This window comes from Furipterus horrens, unplaced genomic scaffold (assembly GCF_987537825.1).
Source record: "Furipterus horrens unplaced genomic scaffold, mFurHor1.1.pri manual_scaffold_5, whole genome shotgun sequence".
NCBI classification, from domain to species: domain Eukaryota; kingdom Metazoa; phylum Chordata; class Mammalia; order Chiroptera; family Furipteridae; genus Furipterus; species Furipterus horrens.
This window is the reverse complement of record NW_028327175.1, coordinates 160,403,735-160,427,368: the sequence shown is the minus strand read 5'-3', so window position 1 is coordinate 160,427,368 and position 23,634 is coordinate 160,403,735. Positions and strand designations below refer to the sequence as shown.

The window sequence follows — 23,634 nt, the reverse complement described above, 5'->3', positions numbered from 1 at the left end:
AGCCTCGAGATGTTATTCAAGCAGCACCCAAGGGAAGGAGATTTGCAGAGTCTTGAGTGATGGCTGCAACATGACAGAAATGTAGAGAAAACCTGTTGAATGACAGAGAAAAAGACCTGGTAGGAGACGCTGAGCATTTATTAAAAGGTTATCGGCCAGATGAAAAGCTTTCCAGGTCCCCAGCTGTGGAGACGCAAGGAACATCCCCTGCCCCACCCTCAATCCAAGCATGTCTCCCTAGCAGGATGGCTTACACTTGTCTTTCATCTTGAGGGTGTTCAAAGTGGGCCTCAAGTGTCTTTCAGCCTCTGCCAGTGACTTTGTTGCTCCTGGGTTTCACTCAGCTCTACCCCCATCTTGGTATCCCAGAGGAAATGGGGCTGTCATTCGGCATCCCCCTCCCTTATCTGTGAATCTCAAGGAACAGGGGGAACATCTGACCACCAGGCATGGATCTGCTTTGTGTGTGTGACCCTGGGCATGTTACTTGGCCTCTGTGAGCCTCAGTCCTCTCATCCATAAATTGGGATGGGACTTTATTGGGATGATTATATGAGATTTCATGAACAACTAATACACTGCTTGATACAGTGTCACTCAGTAAACATTCACACCTGTCTCTCCTGTCTCCTTTGTCATTTGCTTTGTGCCAGCATCAGGTCATCCTGGTGCTTTACCTGTGTTAGTAGATGTAACCCTCCTACAACCCTGTGACACAGGTACTATTAGTGGTTCCTTTCTGCAGATGAGGAAACTGAGACCTAATGGGGTTGCATAACTATCTGGGTGAACAAGTTGTAGGTGGCACAGTTGGGTTTGAACTCAGGCAGTGGGGGGCCCCAGGTGCCGCACATTTAAGTCCTGCATTACACTATCTCCCTTACCTCCAGCCATGACTCTTGGTTTCTGCCCCTCATTCCTTCACCTTGCCCAGGGCCCGGGTGGGCGCCCCAGCTTCTCTCTGCAGAATACAGCATTTCAGCTTCCGCCTCCGCCACCCCCAGCCTTGCCTTGGCCAGGTTCCCAGCAGAGGGACGCCTGCCAGCCCAGCTCACCTCCTCACACAGGTCCCTACACAGGCTGCTGGTCAGCTGTTGGAGCAGCTGCTGTCGGAGCAGGAACCCATACTCATCGGGCAGCTGTGGCTGGGCCCGGGGCCAGGGTCACATGACACAGACGGACCGTGGCTGTGGCTGCTTGAGCAGAAGGGTAGTGGGCAATGAGGTCCATCAGGTGGGCTGTGGGTGTGGGGAGCCTAGGCTGCCGCCCCGACCCATCCCATCAAGGCCTGGAGTCAAGGCCTTGTCTGAGGGAGGAGCCGGCACGTCCTGACCCAGGCTTCTGTTGGGGGAGCCTTCCATTCCAAAGCCAAAAGCCCAGGCAGGGGTAAGAGTTACCCCTCGTCTTGCATAAATAAACATGGAATCAGACCCTGGGTGAGGAGGACTTCCTTTTGGCCTGGGGCTTTCTTGCTGTGGTCCTGCCTGGGCAGCTGGCAGTGGTCTCTGGGTTGCTTTCCTTCTCACCCTTCCTTCTCTTCCTCCCTCCACATGGCAGAGCTCCGCCTGGAAGGGAACTATCTGCACCGCCTCCCAAACGAGGTCAGCACCTTGCAGCACCTTAAGGCCATCGACCTGTCTCGGAACCAGTTCCATGACTTCCCGGAGCAGCTCACCACCCTGCCTGCACTGGAGACTATCAATCTGGAGGAGAATGAGATCGTGGGTGAGTGGACATAGCCCCTCTGGCCCTTGCACCTCCCTCTGTTGGCACCTCTGTCCTCCGAGCTCCCGTTCCTGAATGCAACTCACAGGGCCTCACAGGGCACACGGCATGGGGCTCTGGAGTCACACTTTCACAGACATGAGGACAGGGCTGGGCTTTCTGGTCTGAGATGGCTGAGCATAGGGCACCGAACCTTCAAACATAACCGTTATGAGACCTTGCCACCTGCCAGCGGCTGGGTGGGACACTTGCTTTCTCCACAGCAGGGCCTGAACTAGCTGAGCCACCCTTGGGCCATAAGCTATCCCTCCTGCATCTGTCTGCCAGACTAGGCTGTGTCGAAGACCCTTCAGCTTGGACCCTCTATACATTTACTTCTACCTGAGTCCCTGGCTCTCCCATCCTGGTTTTCACAGTGACTTCTTCACCATTAGTAAGCAGGGGCCACTAGGCAAACACATTTGGAACACCTGCTCTGTGCCTTCCAGTACAAATGTGCTCCCCCCAGGGAGTCAGAAGGTCTCCCGCTCCAGATGTGAGATGTGTCTTCTACAAACCGCAGACCCCAGCGAGGTGGGTTTTGCTGAAGTCGAGGAGTTGATCCTTTTTGCCTTTGCAACAGTTATGTACCTCTTGGTCTCATGGGATCTGGGCAGCGTCTCCAGCTGCTGTCTAATCTCCCCAGGGAGAACTTGGCACTCACCAGGGTCCCTTGGTGCCACCCTTCCTCCTCAGCTCCGCTGCTCAGCTGCCTTGGTGCTCAGGAAGCCCATCTCCAACCCCCTTTCACCCTCTCTCACTTTGCCTCTAACCCTGATGGTGTTAATAATACTCTTCCATTATGCTTTTATTTTCATAAGCCTTTTTATAGGCATTATGCCCTGTGAGTAAAAGCAGTAATTTGGGGGGAATGGCCTGCCTCGCGTGGTGGCCAGCATCCCACCTACCAGGGACTCTGGCCCTGGCTGAGCAGGAGCAGGGATCAGCTAACCTCTAGGTTCTAGGTTCATTCTTTAACAGATGAGTAAACTGAGGTGCAAAGAGGTTATGAGAGAGCATCAGGTTGCACAGCAAGACTACAGAATTGCCAGGATGAGAGTACTTGATTTTAGAACTCAGCTCTGTGCCTGGAATGGGGTTCCTCGACTGGCCCTCTGGGAAGGCTCTGGGGATGGGCTCGGATTTAGTCTTGCCCTCCAAAGACCAGAATCCCTAAGTGGCCTGCCCCTTGGTAGAGCCCCTGGTCACTGGGGCCTCTGTGCCATATTTAACTGGAAGGAGCATGCTCAGAAGTGCCTTTTCACCGTGAGGCTGTCCCCCCTGTGCAAGACCCATCCAGGGCCCTGAGCCTCTCATTCTCAGCTGGGCCCTGCTTCCCAGGCCCCTCCTCCCCTGCCTTTGATTCCTTGAGGCTTTTCTGATGCTTCCACTTCCTTTACTGCTTATCCAAATGGGACAGTAACCATACAGGGGCTACTATAGGCCGATGCCAAGACCAGCACCGGGCATGGAGTTGCAAGCAGGCAGCTCAGCACAAGCATTGGCCATTGGCTTCCTCCTCTCCTAACCGTGGCCTTTGAAGACTCATATCACCTCTCTGAGCCTCAGCTTCTTCTCAGCTTTCAAATGGAGGTTCACCCCCACCCCAAAAGGTGGTTTTTCCCCACGCAGGGGAACAGGGAGAGTGGGCATCTAGACTGGCTGCAATACAAGAAGCAACTTTCCCCAAAGCAGGCAGTACTGGGAGGCATGATTCCCTAACCCACCCCCTCCGACAAGGATGACAGTGTCCCTCAGTAGCAACAGCCCCCAGAGCAAATATTGGCTATTTTATCTCATTCTTTTATAGACATAGTTCTGTCTTTCTGCAGTGACAGTAAAAGTCTACACGGGGAAGCATCTTGAAGTTTAACAAGAGCACTCACGCATGAACCCATGTCAACAGGGTAACATCCCCGCTTGGCAGATGTAGATTCACCCTGTTTCACAGAACAAAATGACCAGTGTCATTGCAGCAGGAGCGTGCCTTTATTTCACTTGGGCGGCTCTCCCCTGAGCTGCCCCTGGGTGAGAGGTTCTGCATGCTCCGGTTGCTCTCAGAACTCACCCGAGGTTGCGGGGGGACAGACGATGCTGTTGGCACGCTGCTGGTAGCACAAAAACAACAAGAAAAGAAGTTCTTTGTTTAAAATAAAACAAGATGCTTCCACGCTCTGTTAGTCAGCCAATGTCCCATACAGTCTGTCCCTGTCTCTGTCCAGAGTGCTGGAGAGCAGCCCCATTCTCTGAACCTCAGCGCTCAGCCCTGCATGGACCTATTCAGGGAGTAAGAGGCATGCAGAACACAGACATGGATGTGGACACAGATGCTTTGGGGAAGTGTTGCTTCATTCACCAGTTGTTGTTTTTGATTGAGCAGCTTGCTCTGTGTCAGGCACTGTGCTGGAGACAGAGGTGGACAAAGCGGACTTCCCGTTCTCACGGGGCTTGTAGCATGGTCATTACACCAGCTGATGTTCAGTGACTGTTTACGTCACATTGGGATGTTCTGTACGCATTTTTCAAGTATGTTCTCGTTTAACCCTCACAATAACCTTATGAGGCAGGTAACGTTATTCTCCCCCGGTGAGGAAAATAAGGCACAGGGAAGTGAATAACTTGGCCAAGGTCATGGCACCTGGTCAGAACCAGGGTTCCAACACAAGCAGTTTTGCTCCAGAACCGCAGCTGTTTAGGACAGCACTTTCCATACGGAGAGATTTTTTGCACCTAGCTGTAGGGCGACAGAAAGCCACAGGAGCCCTGGCTGGTGTGGCTCAGTGGATTGAGCACTTGCCTGCAAACCAAAAGGTCATGGGTTTGATTCCCAGTCAGGGCACATGCCTGGGTTGTGTGCCAGGTCCCCAGTTGGGGCTGTGCAAGAGGCAGCCCATTGATGTCGATGTTTCCCTCCCCTTCTTTCTCCCTCCCTCCCCGTCTCTCAAAAAAAAAAATAAAATCTTAAAAAAGAAAGAAAGCCACAGAAAAGTTATGACTGAAGCACATATCTTTGGTTGGAAGGAAACTTTTTTGGAGTGGAGGGACCATGTATGGTAATGAGGCAGGATCTCCTAGGCAATCAGCCTCGCCCCTGATAGCTGTGCCTCATGCTTAGAAGCAGGTGGGCAGTGTCCCAGGATGGAAGTACTGGCAGTTCAGAAGTACTCAAACCAGCTGCACGTTCAGATCATTAGGGGAGCTTTGCAAAAACCCTGTGCCTAGACCACACACAGTGCCAATTAAATCAGAATCTCTCATGGTGCGTTTGGGGACTTGACAATTTAAAAAACTCCCTAGAAGATTCCAATGTGCAGATAAGATAGAACCACTGAGTTAGACCAGAACCTTCCATCAACAACCACATTCCATCCCTAAAAAACTTGTAGCCTCCCTTTCCCTCCTCCTCCCAATGGCTGCCTGGGGTAGTGGGGGAGTGTATGTGTGCGCATGGGTGCGTGTATGTCTACATCAGGATGAGCAGAGCAACAGCCTGGCCCTGAGAGCTGACAGTGGCTGGGAGGGTGACAGAGGTGAGCTCTGTGGACTTGCCTTCCTCCCTCGGGCCTCCTCTTTCCACTGACCCTATTGTCCCCTGGACTTCTGGGCTTAGTCCTCTGTTGCCACAGTGCCCACAAACCCCCTCTCCTGGGTTTCCTGTAGCATAGCCTACTCACCTGGCATTTCCAGAAGGAACTTTATCAATAAGTCAAAGGCAGTGGAAACAGAGATAGTAAGTGGGCCGGTTCCCAAAGTACATGTTTATGCCAAAAAATTCTAGTGTAAGTGGGGAGGAGCTGGCCTGTACCCCAGCACCTTTTACTCGGGAGCCTGCGGTCCTGCCTGGGTGGCAATCAGCTTGCCTCACCAGTGGTGTGCTGGAGGCACTCGCTCAAGTTCAGTGACCTCACCCTCAACTCATTTTGTTTCCGCAAATCTGGTTTCTCTGGCAGGGCCCTACCTACCTCATTCCTACCTGGTGGCTATTTTATGAGCTTTTCTCCTAACTTTTCCAATTGTAGGGGCGGGGGATCTTATTTCTCAGACAGTGATCTTAAACCTGAGCAGAAAGAGTGATCAGGTTGGTGTCAGCAGCTGTAACTTCCAAGCACAGAGGAGGATTTACAAAGGAGCCATTCGCACATCTGCCCGCACCCAGGCACAACAAGCCTTTAGGGGAGTGAGCAATTTCTTTTCCACCTGCAGGTCCTGTCATCCCTCGCTTCCAGATACCTGACACACACACACACACAGATTGGGCAGTTCCAGTCCTCCGTGGGAGTGTTAGTGCCAGTGACCAGGGAGGGAACGGCAGACACTTCATGAGAGTTGACAGCAGAGTTGTCTTTCTTATCTGAGGCCCTCCCAGAGCATCTGACTGAAGCCCAGAGCAGCACAGGGGTGGTGGGCACAGTGGCCGCCTCCCAGTGGCCCAGGTGCAGGGGAAGGTGGAGGGAGGGCAGGGACTTCAGCGGGGAGGAGAGACAGGCACAGGAGATCAAAGACGGAAAATCTGACTGGGAAAGCAAATGCCAGGCACTTTGAGTTACATATTTGGCTGTCTCCAGAGCAGCCAGTAAGAAGCCCGTGTTATTTCTGAAGAGAGTTGTTATGATTCGGCTTTGATTGTATATCAGATCTGGGCTGGGAAGCGTGCAGGAGGCAAGGCTGTGGTGAGGGCCCCACTGGCCACCCATCAGCCCACTTTTGCTGGCCAGCCAGGGGAGGGGAGGGAATCCAGCAGCAGCTTTTCTCCTTTGTTTTCTTTCCCTGCAGCTTGTATTTAAGAAAAAAGAAGTCTGTAGGTTCATCAGTGGATTCTGAAAATACTTTGTGCTCCTGATCCACTCTCTGCACCTCAGTAACTCCGTCCTCCTTTGGGAGCATGTTATGGTCCCCTCCGCTCTCTCCTGTGTCCCCATGAGGCAGGAGGACCGTTTTAAAGAAGAGAGGATGAGGTTCAGAGAGGTCAGGAGCCTGCCTGAGGTTGCACAACTTTAAATGGCAGATCTGAAGTTAGGACCTGGATTTCTGTCCCTGCCTTTGCTCCCAAATGGCCTCTTTCAGCAGGGGAGTTAGAATGCGTCGTTCCACACAGCCTCCCGACTCAGCTTGCAGGACTGTCAAGGACAGGCAGTGTCCTCTGTGCTTCCTGAGGGCAGGGGCCACTTCTGTTCTCTTCCTGCGCCAGCCCCAGCACAGTGCTCAGTCCAGCGCTCCGTGGGGTGGGGGAGGCTCAGTCACTGCCCACACCTGGCTCCCGCCAAGCCTTCTGAAGTGACAGACCCAGCTGTACGTGAGGCATATGCATATGAGCATGGCCTGAGAACCTTCTCATTACAGGCACGATTCCCTGTCCTGCCAGGTTACCATAGCTTGCCTGCTGGTCTCTTGTGGCGTTCTGAGTGGTGGCATGAAGCTCAGCTCCACTCAGCACAGCCTCCTTGAACTTGGTTGTCTTGGTCTCCAGGCACCAGGAGCTACATCAAGGTTAAGCTATGGGGGCCAGCCCTGGCTGCCGGGCCAGCCTGGGTTCTCAAGCACAAGTGTGTGGGCAGCCTCCCGGGAGGCTGAGGTGGCTTCCCAGGTGCTGTCCCAAGGCCGGGGCACTGCCATCCATACAGCTTTCCCTAGCACTGCAGGTGCCATGATAGGAGGTGTTCTGGAGGCCCAGGCTTCACACTCGATGCTGGAATCCCATGGGGATGGAGGCAGAGAAGCTGGAAGGTCCTGGGAAATCTGGCATCTGGCCAGAAGGAGATCATCCAGGTCAGAAGGGACAGCCTGTCCTGTGTGGACTCTCCAGTGCACTGCAGCCTGCTTAGGGGAAGGGTCACCAAGGTTCATTTCTAAGTTGCCAAGGAAGCTAGAGAACTTGGGCCCTGGGCTACCAGGCTGGGGAACCTTAAATCCCAGTTTCACAAGGGAACTTCAGTGTCATGGGGCCCTGTCCATAGCTGCTCTCAACCTGGTCAACTCTGTGCTGGGAAGCTCACTCGGGACTCCCACTTTCCTTGGCCCCAACCGCTCCTCCTGTCAGCATCCATTTAGACCAGGAGCACTGCACGTATGAAGAATAGGGCTCTGAAGTAATTGTGGTTTGGTGTCTTTTTTTTATGATTTTGCCTCTAGCTGGCCCCACGGGCATAGAACAAGTTTCCCAGTCAATAGTGCTAATGATTAGTGAAGGGAGGTTAAGCTGACCTTAGGGAAGTAATTTGCTCTAAGTACCGCCCACTCTGATTTTGCTGCTATAGATTGCTTTAAGCTCCCGCAGACACGGGCGGGAGTCTGGGATGGCTGTCTGCGGTGGGAGGAGGGCTAGATCCACCTGCACAGAGGGGACAAGGCTCACCCAGGGTGTGGGGTCACCAGCTGCAACACTGTGAGACAACAGGAGCAAACAGTGGGCTGTGCCCCACCAGTGCCAGAACTTGTGGTGTTTAGTCCAGGTTGGGGTCCTTCCTCCCTGCCATGGGCCAGAGTGGCTCAGTCCCCTCCCAGGATACCAGGCCTCGCAACATAAGTCCACCGCCACCACCAGACTCTTGTGGGCCATTAGGAAGTCAATGGATTATGACTGGCTTCATAAAAGAAGTCTAGAACCTCACATTCTGCATCCTACATCACAGGCTGGAAAAGGGGAGGTAGCCCTGGAATGCCTTGTGAACTCAAAGCCTCTAGTTGTTTGTAACAGAGAAAGTTGGAATCAACCTGAATGTCTAACAACCGAAACAGGAGCCAAAGTGTGGTCCCTCCATACCATGAACTAGCTGTAGCCATAATAATGTCACCAACTTGTAACCTGAAAAGATGTTTACAGTGTGTTGTCAAGAAACTCATGTTATGGCTTAGTATCTAAGAGGCCATTTTTGAAATATAGATGTGTGTGTAGGTCCATGCCTATTAAAGGAATTAATATGAAGTGTTAATTTAAAAAATAATTAATTGGAAAGGCCGTCTACCAACACATTAACAGTGATCAGTTCTAGATGATGAGACATAGGTGATTTTATTTTATTTTTGCTCATTAATATTTTTTTCATTTTCTACAGTGGAATTCTAGTGTTAAAGGGCCAGTGTCCTATCACAACCTTGATCCACAGAGGCCTGGTTCCAACTGGCAAATGTTCACAGAGTGGGTCAGACCTGGGGGAGGGCTCTAATCTTGAACGTACTGTGGTCACAGAGTTGCTTAATAAAACTGTGACCCCAGGGTGGTCCTTAGCCTGAAAGAACTCGTGACCTAACTTAGGAGGTAAAACCATTCATTCATTCATTCATTCATCCAACTAATAGTTGCTGAGCATTTGTGGGCGCTGTGCTAGGTACCACATTTAGAGGGGTGAACATTTTCACAGGCTGCAGAGCATGATCCATGGTACAAGACCCGTATAAGTGTGACGAGAATTTGGGTGGGGATGGAGGGGACTGACAGAGGAAGGGGCCTTTGAGCTGGGGTCTGAGGATCAGCAGGCCATAGGTGCATGGTGTGAGGGAGTGGCCTGTGGAAGAGGGAGAGCTGAGGCTTCTCTTCCTGTCCAGCTGTGCCCAAGTCCAGGTACCTGGCTTCCATTCCCACCAAGTCACGTGGCCTTGGGAAGCTAATTTAACCTCTCCAAGCCTCAGTTTCCTCATCTACAAAGTGAAATTCATTTTATATTTTCCTCTCCACCCTCCCTTTCCCCCTCTTGTCAGCATACTGCGAATGTAAACAATATTCTTTCAGCTTTACCTAAAAACTGCAGGTTGGCCTCAGGCCTGTCACTTGCTGGCCTGGCTGCTCCAGGCTGTTGATTCTGCTGGCTCTGATAGTCTGGTGGTTCCATTGCTCCTTCCTCCAAGCAGCTCAGACCACTTTGGCAGTTAAATCAGGGGTAAGAGATACACCCAATCCCCACTCTGCACGTGTGAAGGCCATCACTGTCCTTCGGCAGGGCAGTGTATAGAGCCCCACAGACCCTGGAAAGGCCAGCTTGGTGGCAGATGTGGAAGTGACAAACTAAGAAGTTAAGCAGTGCCGCTGTCTGTAGGCCTGGAGTCGCCGGGGTTTGCTCCAAAGCTGATCTGCAGCTGGTCTTGGTGTCACACCAGCAAAACTATGGTGGGGGCATCACAGGGAGACCTTCTTCTTACTCTTGTGAATACCAGCCACTTTGCAGGCCTTTGGCCTATGGCTGAGGGGTGGAGGAGTCACAGAGTTCAGAGAGAGAAAAGTTCTCAGCAACCCGCTAGTTCAATCCCCTTTGGAGAAACTGAGGTCCCCGGTGGCAGGTGGGGAGATCGGGTGACAGTGGCTCTGAGGCTCAGCACCCATCTTTGAAGTGAGGCTGTATTGTCAATTAAGGTTTTTACGCCCTCAACTCAGCTTCCAGCCCTTAATGTGTTGCTCAGTGAAAGCTGTCTGTTGTGATTGCCTTCTAGGGGCTGAGGGGCTAGTGTAGAGAGACTGCATCACAACTTGGCCTTGCCCCTCTGTGTTGTGGGATGAAGCACATGGGCTTTGGGATCAGAAACTATCCTGCCTCCACCGCTTACTGGATTGGGGACCTTAGGCAATGTCAAAGGAAAACCAGAGCTGAACAGTAGTTAAAGCAGTAAAAACAAATTTTATGCAGGACTATTGCAACAATAGAAAAAAGACCTCAGTGTAGAACCAGGCTCGACTGCAAATACAACAGGGGCACTTGGGAATTTATAGCCAAGGAGCAAGAGGGGTAGGGAGTCAGTGGTTAGAATGTTACTAAGAGGAAAACATCATGGGTAAAGGGAGATTCTGGCTAAGTGACTGCACAGGATTTCGGCTGAAGGCAGACCTGGGTGATCAGACATCATCTGAGGGGTGATGAAGGATGAGGAACCTGATTAGATATGAAGGATGATCAGATATTGAGAGTGGAGGGTTCTGACCAGCCCTGCTCGCCATCCTGCAGCCAGTCTTCTTGCTTGGGACTCAGCCACCAGCCATGGCCCAGCTTCGTAACTCCCTCCCAGCTGCCCAGAATTAGAATGTCTTCTTGTGCCCAGCATGTGTATATGCCAGGTACAGTGTTACACCTTAACCATTTAAAGACAAAGACTCTGCTCTCAGTAGCTGAAGAGTGTTCTCAGGGATCTCAGAGCCAGGTCATCCCAAAGTGCTAGAGGAGGTCACACTCCTGGGCAGGAGTTTGGCTCCCTGTTCACAGGACCCTGGGGCTCTTGCACATCGCTTCTTTCTGGTCTAAGCACATGTCCTGCATCTCATCCTCAGCCTGGCTGCCCAGTGGCTGGGTGATCTGGGCCAAAGTTGCTTCCTCCCATGTGCCTCAGTGTCCATGACTGTACAGCCCCTGGCCAGCAACCCATGACAATGAGTACCGTGAGTGTCGATCTGACTAGCTCTCTCAGCTCTCAGCTGAGGCCATGTCCGGGGCTTCTGACCTCCTGTGAGTGCTGGTGAGGGGCTCGGGAGCTGTAGCGCTTGCAGGGGAAGTCTGAGGCTCAACACTACTTCCCTTTCCACATGATCTTCTATCCAGGTCACTTCAGTGGCAAACTCAGGCTGAGATATTGAAGCCAAGGTTTGTGGCTGGTGTGTGCATGTTCAGAAGCTAGGGCAAGTCCTTAAGAATTGTGGTGGTGCTCAACCGCCATGCTTGGTGCAGGGAGCAGGGGGCCCGACGCTTGTCGAGTGTGTGTTGCTGGAGCCCTGTGCTGGCATGCTCCATACAGTCATTTTGGTGATTTCTCATGGCCTCCCTGCGAGGTGTGTGGAGGGACCCCCATTTTACAGGTGAGAAAGCTGATGTTCAGAGATCCTGCCTAGGGCAGCCCAGTCAGTCACTGGAAAAGCCAGCTCTGTTCAGCATCTTAACCACCTCTCCCTGCCCAGTATCATGTAAAGTGAAGGATCTGGGTGGTGTTCTCCTGAAGAAGGTGGTGGTGACGGGGTGATGGTTGGGCTACAAGGTTCACAAGCATTGTCATGGACAGTAAGGGACAAGTCTGCTCTGCACTATGACCCAGAGCAGGATCAGGAAGCATGGGAATTTCTGGAACCAATCTGAGACCATCTCCAGGAAACCCTTTTCCTCAGAGCAGATCAGCAAGGAAATGCTTGTCATGGGGACCTTAGGAGCTCCGAGGTTCTGTGACACCTGCCATGTGCCCCTAGCTTCTGTTGGAGGTGGAGTCCCTGGGCTGGGCGATGGGAGGGAGCTGTTCCTGGTTAGGGGGCCCAGAGAGCTGTGAGCATCCTGATCAAGGAAGCCAGACATTCCTGGGTCCCAGGGAGCCCTGCCGGAGACTGTTCTCTATTCCATAGCTGAGGGGCCCTTGGAGGGTCCTTACAGCTGGCCACTGGGAGGCATGCCAGGCTTCAGGGCCATATGGGAGGTGGTGTGAGGAGCATAGCTGATGGAGCCAACCAGCCCGTCTCCATTTTTTGGTTCCAGCAAAGCACTTCCTAGCTGTGTGACCTTGGGCAAGGGACCTAACCTCTCTGCCCCTCATTGTCCTCATTTATAAAATGGAGATAATAGTACTCAACTCACATGGCTATTATGAGGATTAAGAAACTCAACATAAAGAGCTTATGTCAGCAAGCACTCAACACATATTAAACAAACAAACAAAAAACACCATCAACAACAAAGTTTGACCCAGCACAGAGATCCCGAAGGCCCACCCTGCTGGGAACATCTTGGGCTGCAGCCTTGGGGAGAAGAGGGCCCTGGGAACTCTTCTGCCAATTCCTGTTGAAGTCTTTGGGTTGCTTTCTCCTGTTCCACCCCACCTGACCCAGCTGGGCACGGATATTGTGGAGCCGCTATGAAGCAGCAGGCAGCAAACCAGGGCCAAAGCTCTGCTGCTTAATAGCTGTGTGCCCTTCAGTTTCAGTCTCTTCTGAACCTCAGTTTTCTTATCTGTAAAGTGGGCAGGCAGAGGGGCACTTATGCTGCTCTGCCCCCATGGTTGTGGGGAGTTTCAAATGGAAGTGACTTATAAACTTGAATGACTGCACATATGAGGAACTGTCCTGAGCAAATGACCTCCCCTTCCTTTTTCCCCAGAAGAGTTGAGGGTGGGAGGTAAGTACATCTTAGTACCAAGCCCAGGGGGGAGGGGATTCTTTCCAAAGGGTAGAGAGCAAAGCCTAGCGTGGGCTCTCCTCACCGCCTTCCAGGCACTACCCGCTGCATACTGTGGGGCTCTAAGGCACGGGAAGGGAAGGGTACTACTGCAGAAGCCTCATAAAGGTCAGCAGCTCAGTGTCCAGTCAGCCTGGAGGTGGGGGTGGGAAGGTCCAGACAGCCTCTTCTGAAAGCCCTGGGGCAGCAGGGTGACTGGAGATCCTGGTTGACTGACTCAGTCGTTCTAGAGAACAGTTAGATAAGAGTGCACACATAGCCTTGGACAGAGCACTCAACCCTACTCCTGGGCATACCTCCAAACACAATGTCACACCAGCCCTCAAAGACAAAGGCCACCTGGGTGTCCATCGCTGGCAGAAAGAGAGGCAGATTGGGGTGGGATACAGGATAGGGTTCTAAGCAGCCGTCAAAACCAAACAGATCAGACATACACAGGGCCTTGTGGGTGAATTGTAAAATAAGGTTTAGTCAGCAGCACGACTAGTATTGGGCACTGATACCCTTCACCGCTGAAAGGAGCCAGGACTTCCTGGTGGCTGATACCAGGACTGTGAGGGCTCGAGGTGGGCCTTACTGGAAAGTAAGGAAGTGTGTCCACAAACTGCCGGGGGCAGGTCCAAAGTCTCCGGAGCCAGGTGGAAGGGGCTCCTACTGGCCAAATCTGGGACGATTTGAGCACCAAGATAATTAAATACCATAATGAATTGTAAGAAACATAGGACTCCATACTGATAGATAGATAGATGGGAGAGAAGGGAAGGCTCTTGCTTAGAGTATTGCTAGAGTTGGAAAATTATCATTTTGTAACCAACGTAAAAAGCAGATCAGGCAAGAATCACCAGTGGATATTAAATGTGGGGAGCACTGGATGCTCAGTGTTGATAAGGAGCAGGAGATTTGCATGCTCTTAATGTGTGCCCCCACATTTTGTTTATCCTTTCATCTTTTGGGGACACCTGGCTATTGTGAATAGTGCTTCTGTGTACATTTGTGCATGAGTACTTGAGGACCTGTTTGCAGGTCTCAGTTCTACCCAGGAGTGGAGTTGCTAGGATAAATGGAAATCCTATGTTTTCTTCATGTGGTTGTAATTCCAGGGCTGGGTGCCAGAAGCTGAGCCCATGTGTGGTGGGTGGTAGAGGGCTGCTCTCACCTAGTGTCAACGTCTTCCTATTCCATCGCCCCCTAATCTATCCCTCTCTCCCCAACAGATGTGCCTGTGGAGAAGCTGGCCGCTATGCCTGCCTTGCGCAGCATCAACCTCCGCTTCAACCCACTGAACGCCGAGGTGCGCGTCATCGCCCCACCGCTGATCAAGTTTGACATGCTCATGTCTCCGGAGGGGGCACGGGCCCCTCCGCCGTAGACCTCACTCCTCATGCCCGCCCAGCAAGGGACAGAGGCCACTTGGCCTGGCACCCTGAGGGGAGGAAGTCCCAGGGCCCATGGGAAGCCAAGCTTGGGGGGATGGGGATGGGTGGGCCGAACAGTGCGTGGTGGGAGGGGGTGCAGCGGTCCAGGATAGGTAGCTTAGAGCAATAGTGGGCCGTGGAATGCCCAGAGGGAGGAGGTGAGGCAGGGGCTATAGCCTGGTCTGGGCATTCATAGTCTCTGTGCAAACTTGGACAGACCTCCACCATCTCTGAGTCTTATAATTTGGGGAAAGGGGTGGTAGCAGTGGGCCTTTGCCTCCTTCAGGCTCCTTGGAGGCTTTTTAGGGAACACATGCCTCCAAGTTACCGTCAAACCCTCAGTACCTTCTGAGCTCACAGCTGAGCATTGCTGAGCATTTTCTGGGCCCCTATGGGTTGAGACCTTGCTTCTAGCTCTGAGAGCCCATTGCTGCCCTGAGAGGAATAGAAGACAACATGCATCTATTTATTGCTTCCTAAGAACCAACCTGCTGAGGCCCTTCACAGCGCCTTACCCTCAGCCCTGTAGGTCCCTGGATTGGCAGGAGTCAGAACCAGGAGTTGTGGGAAAGCTGTCGAGAGAGTGTGGACGCTGCAGCAGGGCTGACAATGTTTACAAAGGAGCCCAAAGACCATCAGCCAGGAGACTGGGGAGTCAATCAAGTTGGCTCAGTTCTTCCTCATGATTAAGAACTTGCTGGGGTGGGAACTTCCGAGTGTACCGTCCTTCCCTCAGGAGTGACCAGCTATGCCTGGCATCACCCCTTGTGCTGCAGGAGAATGGCCCAGAGAGAAACAAAGCCATTTGCACCTGTACCTCCCTCAACACAGTCTCCCTCTGGCAGCCTTCTGGCTGCCTTGTCATCGGTTCACCTGGAGGCAGAAGGCACTATGGACCATTGGATTTGTAGTTGACCAGCTCCTAGGCCACCACCCAAAGCCCTGATAACCTAGTCATTTCCAGGCTCTCAACCTGGAGTCAGGGCTCTGGTCAGGCAACAGGGTGACCTACCATCCCTGTTTGCTTGGGACACAGGACTTCTAGTGCTAACACAGGGACAGGACCGACACACAGGGACAACCAGTGGCTCTACCAGATGAGGGCATAGAGCTCTTGCTTCCTGTGACAATACCTGTGGTTTGGAGGACCTCTAACCTCCTGATCCTGCAGGTAGCTACCTCCCACCTTCTCATCTGTGGAGCAAGCAGATCAGAGCCCACCTGGTTGGGACTTCCATCTGAGTCTGTGGGAGACACCTGACGCCCCAGAACTTGGGGCAAACCAGGCCACCCAGATTCTACATCCATGGACCAGTGGCCACTCTTCCACAACTAGGATTAAGTAGTTCAGAGCTCAGACCACCACTCAGCACTAACCCCTTCTCCAAATGCTCCCATTTCCTTCCCCTTCCCCGGCCCTGAGGCTGCCCCTGCCCAGGCCTCCTGTCTCTTGGCCAGAAGCTAACAGGTTGGTAGATTATAGGCCTGTGACCAAGCACTGGAGACCTCGGTGTCCCAAGAGATGCCTTGTTCATTCTGCTTATCTCCCAGACCTGGTTGGTCAAGCTCTGGGAAGAGGGTTTTCAGGGTGAGGAGGCCAGATGAGATCTCTAGGACTACTGTGTTCAGCGGGCGACAAAGGAGAGCCACAGCCTAGCCCACCCTGGCCTGGCCCCACTCAACCTGTGTCCTGGAGTGGGGGTTCTTCTTTTTGAAGAAGGGGTGTGTTTTCCTGATATGCAAAAAGGCATTGCATGGCCAGAGCCTTGCAACTCAGTGTGGTCTGGGGGCCAGCAGCAGCAGCAGCATCCATGGGACCTTGTTAGAAATGCAGGACCCCTGGGCCCAATTCCAGACCTCTAGAATCAGAACCTGCCCTCCAAAAGATTCCCACATTTTCCTACAAGCACTTTACTGTTTGATAAACAAGGACTGGGGTGGCCCTGGGGATGTCCTGGAAGTGAAGGGGTGAGTTTCTCAGCTTTCCACAAACACCAAGTTTGTGCCCATCCTCCTTCATAAAGCAGTCCCCACCCCCACTTTGGCCTCTTTCATCTTTTCAGAGTCTGTGTAGCACTCTCAGCTAAGAGAGTGACCCACAGTTACCAGGAAATGAGGGTGGGGTGTGCTCGGCCCTCTGGCCTGCCTCTTTCTGGTTAACCCACAATGCCAGGTTGCTGCTTCCCCAGGTCCTCATCTCAGGCCCTTAGAAGGGGTTGTTTCTGGAAGCTGTTTTCTACTGTGCTTGGGGAGTTTGCCCTGGCCTCTCTGGGAAAGCTTGGGCCAACAGAGAAGCCCCAGGTCAGAGCCCACAGTGTGAGCCCTTAGCTTCAGTCTGCAATAAAGAATGCATTGGTTTCATCTCCCTGGTTGGTATTTCATTCTTTCTAACCACACAGGCCTCCCGTAGCCTGGGTGTCAATCCCGCCCACCTGAGAAGAGGGGCTACCCCTCTGGTTTGAAAGCTAGACTGCGGCGATATGGAGTTGAGTCTCTGATGGGCACAGGTGCCACCAGGAGGAACTGGCACATGCACTAAAGCTCTGCTGCTGCAGACGACTGAACGGCAGCCCTGGGGAGGCCCGCATACCTGGAGTGGTTGAAGAAACCTATTGTCTCCCAGTCATTCTCTCACCGATGCCAGAAATTACACCCTTAGCAATTCATTCCTCAGGGTCTGTGGTCTCAAAGAGGGGTCTCTGAACCAGCAGCACTGACATCACCAGGGAGGTGGTAAGACATGCAAACTCTCACTCAGTCCCACCCCAGGTCTGCAGAATCAGGCACTCTGGGGCCCAGCACTCCTGGGGTCAAGGTTCCAGTCAGTTTTTGTTTTCTAAATCTGAAAGGCCAACCTGAGCTTGCTTTCGGTTTTAGGCCAGGCACACCATTATCTTTATTTAACAAACACATAGAGCATAGTGGTACCAGGCAGTGCCTAAGCACATTAGAGAATAACTCATTTAATCCCTGTAACAACTCTGGCTAACTGTGTGAATTGGACATAGCCCTTTCCCCCTCTGTCCCTGTTTCCTGTCTATAAAGGGGGGTGGCACAGGGAGAATGTGGCCAAGGTCAGACATCGGTCAGCTGCCCTCAGACAGCTGCCTACCTTTCTCAAGAGGCTTCAATGCCTTCCCAAAGATGTGTCCTTCCTGACCATGGGGACTGGCCTGGACTCCACCATGAGCTGGAGAAGCCCCTTGCCACCAACACCGAGGGTGTGGACGCAAGCCAGAAAGCTGCAGTTCCTCAGTGTGCCCCCAGCCCCTCCTCAGAAAGAAACTCCTTTTCTTGGGTTCTCTAGAGGAAAAGGTAAACTGTCAGAGAGAAAGTTCTGGTCCAGACCGCTCCCATTTTATAGATGGATGTAGTGACTGGCCCACGACGTGCAGGGAGCTCCTGGCGGAGCACACACACATGCCCGGGTTTCCTGGCTCTTGCCCTGGGCCCCCTCTGGGGCCCTCAATGAATCTTGGTGTTGGGAGCTTGTCTGCTTAGTGCTCCTGGCCTCTCCTCCTTGACGATGCTGCCCTCCTTGTTCTGTGGGCGTAAGTCGAGTCAGACATTAGAACCCCTTGCTTGCCATTTATAAGTGCAGATAACACTGATTTTCTTCCTTGGGGAGAGCTCACTAAGGACCATTTTACATCATTTTGAAAGCAGTTTTCCTTGAGGGCTGGCTGAGGAGAGGAAGGGGTACTTCCTGGCTCCCAGGTAGAGACCCTACCTATTCTAGACCCCAGCCTCTCAGCAGGCCTCCTCCTCACTCTTCAAGGGGACAGCCCCTCCTCCCCTACCCTTCTCTATCTGACCCCTCCACCACCAAACAAATGCTGAAAACTCTGGCAGTGTGCTGGGGGTCTGCTTTCCAGGGACCATATTGTCACCAGGCTGAGACCCCCTTACACTTACTTCCCTGTGGATTCCGAGCCTTTTCAAAATGGTGGCTATGCCGGTGGTCTTCCTCGCTCCAAAGACCTGCATGCACTTCCAGCTAGGGAGAGAGACTGGGCCTCCCGTCAGAGATGCTTGGCTTTCCCACCACGGGGGGAGGGACCCACAGGGCACTGCAGCTTTGTGCCAAGCCTTCTCTCAGGCACCTGCAACTCAGGCATCTCAGGCCCCAGCTGCAACTGTGCTAGGAGAATTTCATGTGACAGGCTGGCACAGGCCTGTGCATTGCATGTACACTCGCTGAGGGCCTGGGACCAGGAAGGACGCCAGGACATTGAACCTCCAAGGAGAAAGGCAGTCCTTCAGTCACCTCCCTCACGGCCCCCCAGAAAGCTGGAGTCTAAGAAGAACCCTCTATGTTCTCCCTCACTTTCTGTGGACCCTTCTCTAAGCAGGTGTCCACACTGATTCCAGTTGGCACAGGAGGCTCTTCTCCCTTGAGGGACCTTCTAAAACCCACTGCCCTACTATCACCTGCTAGTACCCAGATTTTTAGATGGAAATCAGTTTCCAGGATGGTGGGGCTTTCTGTTAAGACTCTCTAGGCCATAACTGTTGGGGGTAGGGTGGGATGGGGAGCAGCTCCCCTGAACATAAGGGACCAGGCCAAGAGCTTGGCCAGGTGGGCAGAGCAGGAAGAGCTGAAGGACAAGGATGGGGTGGGGCTCCTGAGGATGGATGAGGATTGCTTACATGCCCTGGAGGCCAGTACCCATTGTTTGTCAGATGCTCCCAGAGGGCCAAGAACCTTCAGGACAGGCAGGGGTGGGGACCAGCAGTGCCAATCCCCAAGGAGTCCAGAGGAGTGTACCCCCCCCCTTCCACTGTCCAGCTGTGCAATACTGGGTAAGGCAGCAGTCTCAGTGGCTTCACCTGCAGAATAGAAGCAGTGGTTTTCTATTTGCCTGCAAGGTTCTGCATCTGAGTTTCAGGACTGGGAAGGACCCCAGCCTCTGGTACCTCCAAGCCAGGTAAACCTGGAAGAAGGCATAATCTGAAATTGGGCATTTCACTGCCTCAGGTTTCCTGGGAAACCTGTTGGGCTAAAGAAGGGAGTGAGAAGAGACACTTTTTAAATTTTGCATTGAAAGACCTTTATTCAGTCTATATGTTTGGCCTTTACCCATAACTTTGGAGATAAGAAAAGGCATTGTATTATTGGCACTTAACTTCTAATCATCCCTTGAGGGGAGGATTATAAATCCCATTTTACAGATGGGGAAAACAAGGTTTGAGGGCTTAAGTGATTCACCCTGTGTCACACAGATAATAAATGGTGGAGGAAGAATTCATACCGAGGTCTCTACCCATGGCACTGCTGTGCCTTCCCTTCAAAGCCTGGACCACTGAGTATGGTTTGCATGTTGCCACATGTAGCTGGGCACATGTTACAAACGGCAGAAGAAACATGTCTGTAGAAGAGGAATCAGAAGAAAGAAAAAGAGGACCTATGATCCAGAACTATCCAAATAAAAAAAAGATGGGAAATGATGGGATTGACCACAAGCTTAAGTTAATGCACTAGAGTAATATGCTGCTAAAGAAAAAAGGTAGATAGGGGAAAGAAAAGAAAGATTAAAAAACAAAGTGAGAAAGTGAGACTATCTTATTCAAAGTCTAGTGTCCAAATGTAGTTCATATTTATTGAGCACCTACTATGTACCAGGTACTGTTGTAAGTGCTTTACTATGTGGTAGGTACTATTATTATCTTTGTGTTGTAGATCAGAGGAAACCGAGACACAAAGAGGTTTTATAACTCGCCCACAGTCACATGTACAATAAATGGCAGTGCTGGGCTATACAGACTTCACAACAGTGTCCTGAACTTGGCATTGGTCAAGGGGACTTGATAGGACCTGTCAGAGTTCCAGGTCCTCATTATTAGAAGGATTTCAAGAACTATGAGCACTTCCATAGAAAGGTGGACTCAGTATAGTAATAATATGAGTAACTGACATTTATCGAGCACTTATTATGTGCCAAGCACCATTCCAAGTGCTTTAGTTAGAGTAACTCCTTTAATCTTCACAAACAACTCTCAGAGATAGATACTATTATTATCCCCATTTTACAGATGAAATGGAGGCAAGTCGCAGGAAGAAAAAAACTCTAAGAAACTCAGGCATTTGTCTTTCAGAATGACAGATCTGAGAGGGCACCTTCCCTCCCTCCTGCTCTTTGAAGGGCTGTCCTGGGGGAAGAGAGAGTGATTTGAGGACGCTAGGATTGGGAGATCTGCCCCAAGTCAGGGCTGGACTCGGTGACCGCTAAGGCCCTTCCAGCTCTGCGACTCTGCCAGGCACTCAGGCAGAATAGGAGCTGGAGGGAGAAGGAGACTAAGAAGAACCCTGATGTTACCTGTTTCCCCAGAGTCTCCCTGAAATAACCCCTTGACCCCAGGAGAGGAAGGAATGGTCCATTCACTCTCCTTCATCTGCCTGGAACCTGAGACCTTCATCCACTGTGACAGGAGTCTGTGGTGGTGGTTGCTGGGTGCCTGACATGGGCTGGAATGGTAGGCTTCCCATCTAGCTTAAGGGACCATCTGTTGAGCATCTACTATGTGCTGGGCAGAAAGTTTGACATCATCTCATCTACTCCCCTCAAGACCATTTAACAAATGTAGACACGCAGAGACTGGTGCTGGTAAGGCTCGGGCCTAAGGATACTCATCTGCTGAGCGCTGAGCCGAGGAATCCCGAGTCTGCGCTCATCTACCCTCCTTTAGCCTTTCTGTGTGTCCACTTTTGCCTCTCCTCCCCTTCTCAGGAGAGCCCCAGGGGCCTGGACGCCAGGCTGGGTGACTGGGGGTCAGGTTGTGATGGGGTGACGAAGAGGGGGACCAGGGGCTGGGACGTAGGGCACCAGAGAGGGTTACAGTTATTGGAAGTCGCTGCCAGGACTTCAGTTGGCAGTGAGGTGTGTCCTCCACTTTGGAGGGGTGATCGGTGTCTCTTGAAGAAGCAGCATCGCTTGGTGGGGCAAGGAGGAGAGGGAGGTGTGCCAAGTGTCACGACAAGGACACCGCGCGAGCCCCCTCCCGCCGGCCCGCCAGTAGGCGGCAAAGTCTGGGCAGCAGAAGCGCTCAGCGGGAGTCCTCAGCGCCGGCACCTGGCAGGCTGAGTCCGTCCCGACCGGCGAAGGGCAGGGGCCGCGGGGAGCGCGGGCGGGAGCTCCTTTCCCGCCACTGCAGCCTGGGACTCAGTGGCCAGCTCCCGGATACTGCCGGCTCGGAGGGGCCCTGCTACGTTCCTCCACTGGAGACTGTCCCAGAGCAAGCAGGAGAGGGCAGCATGAAGGGTGAGTGACCCGGGGTCAGGGGCTGGGGCTGGATGGGGTACTGACTCAGGAGAAGTGAGCCAGGGGAAATAAGAGACATCTGATCACTGAGAGCTGTCCACAGCCAGACAACTGTGACTGTGTGTGTGTTTGTGTGTGACAGAGAGATACAGAGAGACAGAGAGGGAGAGACCTGGGGTGCCTCTGTGTCCCTAGTGCATAGCATACTCCCTTGTGCCTGGGCAAGGGGATCATTTGAAACCAGGTAAGGACAGTGTGGCTGTTAGATTTAGAGGAATTGTCACCGACTTTGCCTACTTGAAGGGGAGGGAGTAGTAGTAGAGGTAGAATTCTAGACCAGATCTCCAAACAGAATGTCTCTCCCTGGGGAAAAGGAGAGGTAACCATGGACATTAAGGACATTAAGGAACAGTGGCCCTAGGCATAAGGCTGCTTGTTCCAACCTTACCAAGTGGGGGGTCCGGGCCCTTCTTGCAGCCAACATGAGTGAGGGAAACATTTAGGCTAAGACACTGGAATACTGAGGACTGGTACACTGGCTTGCTGACTGTCTTTGAGGTAGTGCCTAAACCTCTCTGTGCCACTGGTTACTCATCTGTTAAATGAAGAAAGATTCAGCTGTCTTCATAGTGTGGAACAAATTTCTACCACTAAGAGAAGGTTGCTGCAGGAGGTAATAAAACACTGAGATTCCAAACAACTAATTGCGAACACTGATGGCAAGAAAGGAAAAGGAGTTTTCCAAAACATCCTGTGTGGCTGCACTTGTAGCTTTGCTGTGAGCTAGTGTTAGAAATAAGGACATAGTGACTCCCAAACCAGTAAAAAGTCATTAGTAACGAAGGGCAAATGTAATTAAAGGGTCTTAAGGGCAAATGTAATTAGAGGATCTCTGAGAAGGGAGCTGACAGCATTGGCATATCTATAAACCACAGAAGGGGCATTTAGATTGTAACTCTGGAGTAACCAGTAATGGAGAAATGGGGAAGAAGGAGAGGGGAGGGGGAGCTAATTGCCTTAGGGCGGGGAAGCTAATCACTCTCACTTTAGGGCAAGGAAGATAATCACTTTAGGGTGGCAATTTCAGGGTGGGGAAGCTAAGACTATAAAACCAGTCTCCTTTGTCTACTTGGTGCACACATTCTCCTGGCTGTGAGGGTGCGCCCGGCTCTGCAGACTTGTGAATAAAGGCCTCGCTTTACTGCTCAAGTCCTGTGTCCCGGTTTTTATTGTGAGTGTTCCTCACACTAGGGTTTGAAAAATCACACACAAAATATGCAATCAGGAATGCAGGACCCAAGATGAGTCTCGAAGATTGGTAGGATGTGTAAAAATGGTGTTATCAAAGCACCGAAGCCCGAGTAGCCAGAAGCTGGGGACCATTGGCAAAGACAGAGCAAAGAGCTTTCAAAGTCGCAGTAAGGAGAACAGGAAGGAATCTGCTCAGCGCTTGGGGTGTGTGGTGTAACCTTAACACAAAAGGGAAGGCAGACAGAGCAGGGCACAGGCAATTTTACTTCCAATGGTGGAATAAAATGCTCAAGGAGGAAATTGAAACCAAAAATAATTGATAAGAAGGCATCAAGCCACAAGCAATTGGAGCCCAGACAAATGATATCCCAGGGACCTGGAAGCATTTGCAGATGTAATCTAATCATTGCCTTAGAGGAAATTACAGAGAATAAAGGAAGTGCCAGAAAACTGAAGATGGGGAAATGTCCTGATTTTCAAAAAAGAGGGAAAAATAGCTTTAACCCCCCCTTCTGAACTACTAAGATTAATATTGACCTCTATAAAGTTTCAGAATAAATTACCAAACACGTAGGAGACAATAAAGCAATCACACATCTCAGCATTTTTTTCAGAGAACGTCCTGTACACTTGGAAAGATGATGTATATATGAGAGCATTTTCATCAGAGTGCAAACTGGAAACCATCTAAATGTCCATAAATTAAGTAAATTAAAGATCAGGCACATCTGCAACAGCATATTATACAGACATTAAGAACCGTGTTTAGGATTTTATTTACTAGTATGAAAATATATTCACTGCCTACTGTGAATA

At 51.7% G+C, this 23,634-nt stretch overlaps 1 protein-coding gene across 1 annotated transcript in view; it reads left to right on the top strand.

Moving 5' to 3' along the window:
* Positions 1–16,669, top strand: part of LRRC20 (leucine rich repeat containing 20) — a 63,846-nt gene extending 47,177 nt beyond the window's left edge. The window contains exons 4-5 of the mRNA XM_090278140.1: positions 1,558–1,725; positions 14,108–16,669. Of these exons, the coding sequence (XP_090134266.1) occupies positions 1,558–1,725; positions 14,108–14,262 (323 nt within the window). The 3' untranslated portion in view covers positions 14,263–16,669. The remainder of the gene's footprint in view (positions 1–1,557; positions 1,726–14,107) is intronic.
* Positions 16,670–23,634: the final 6,965 nt, after the last annotated feature.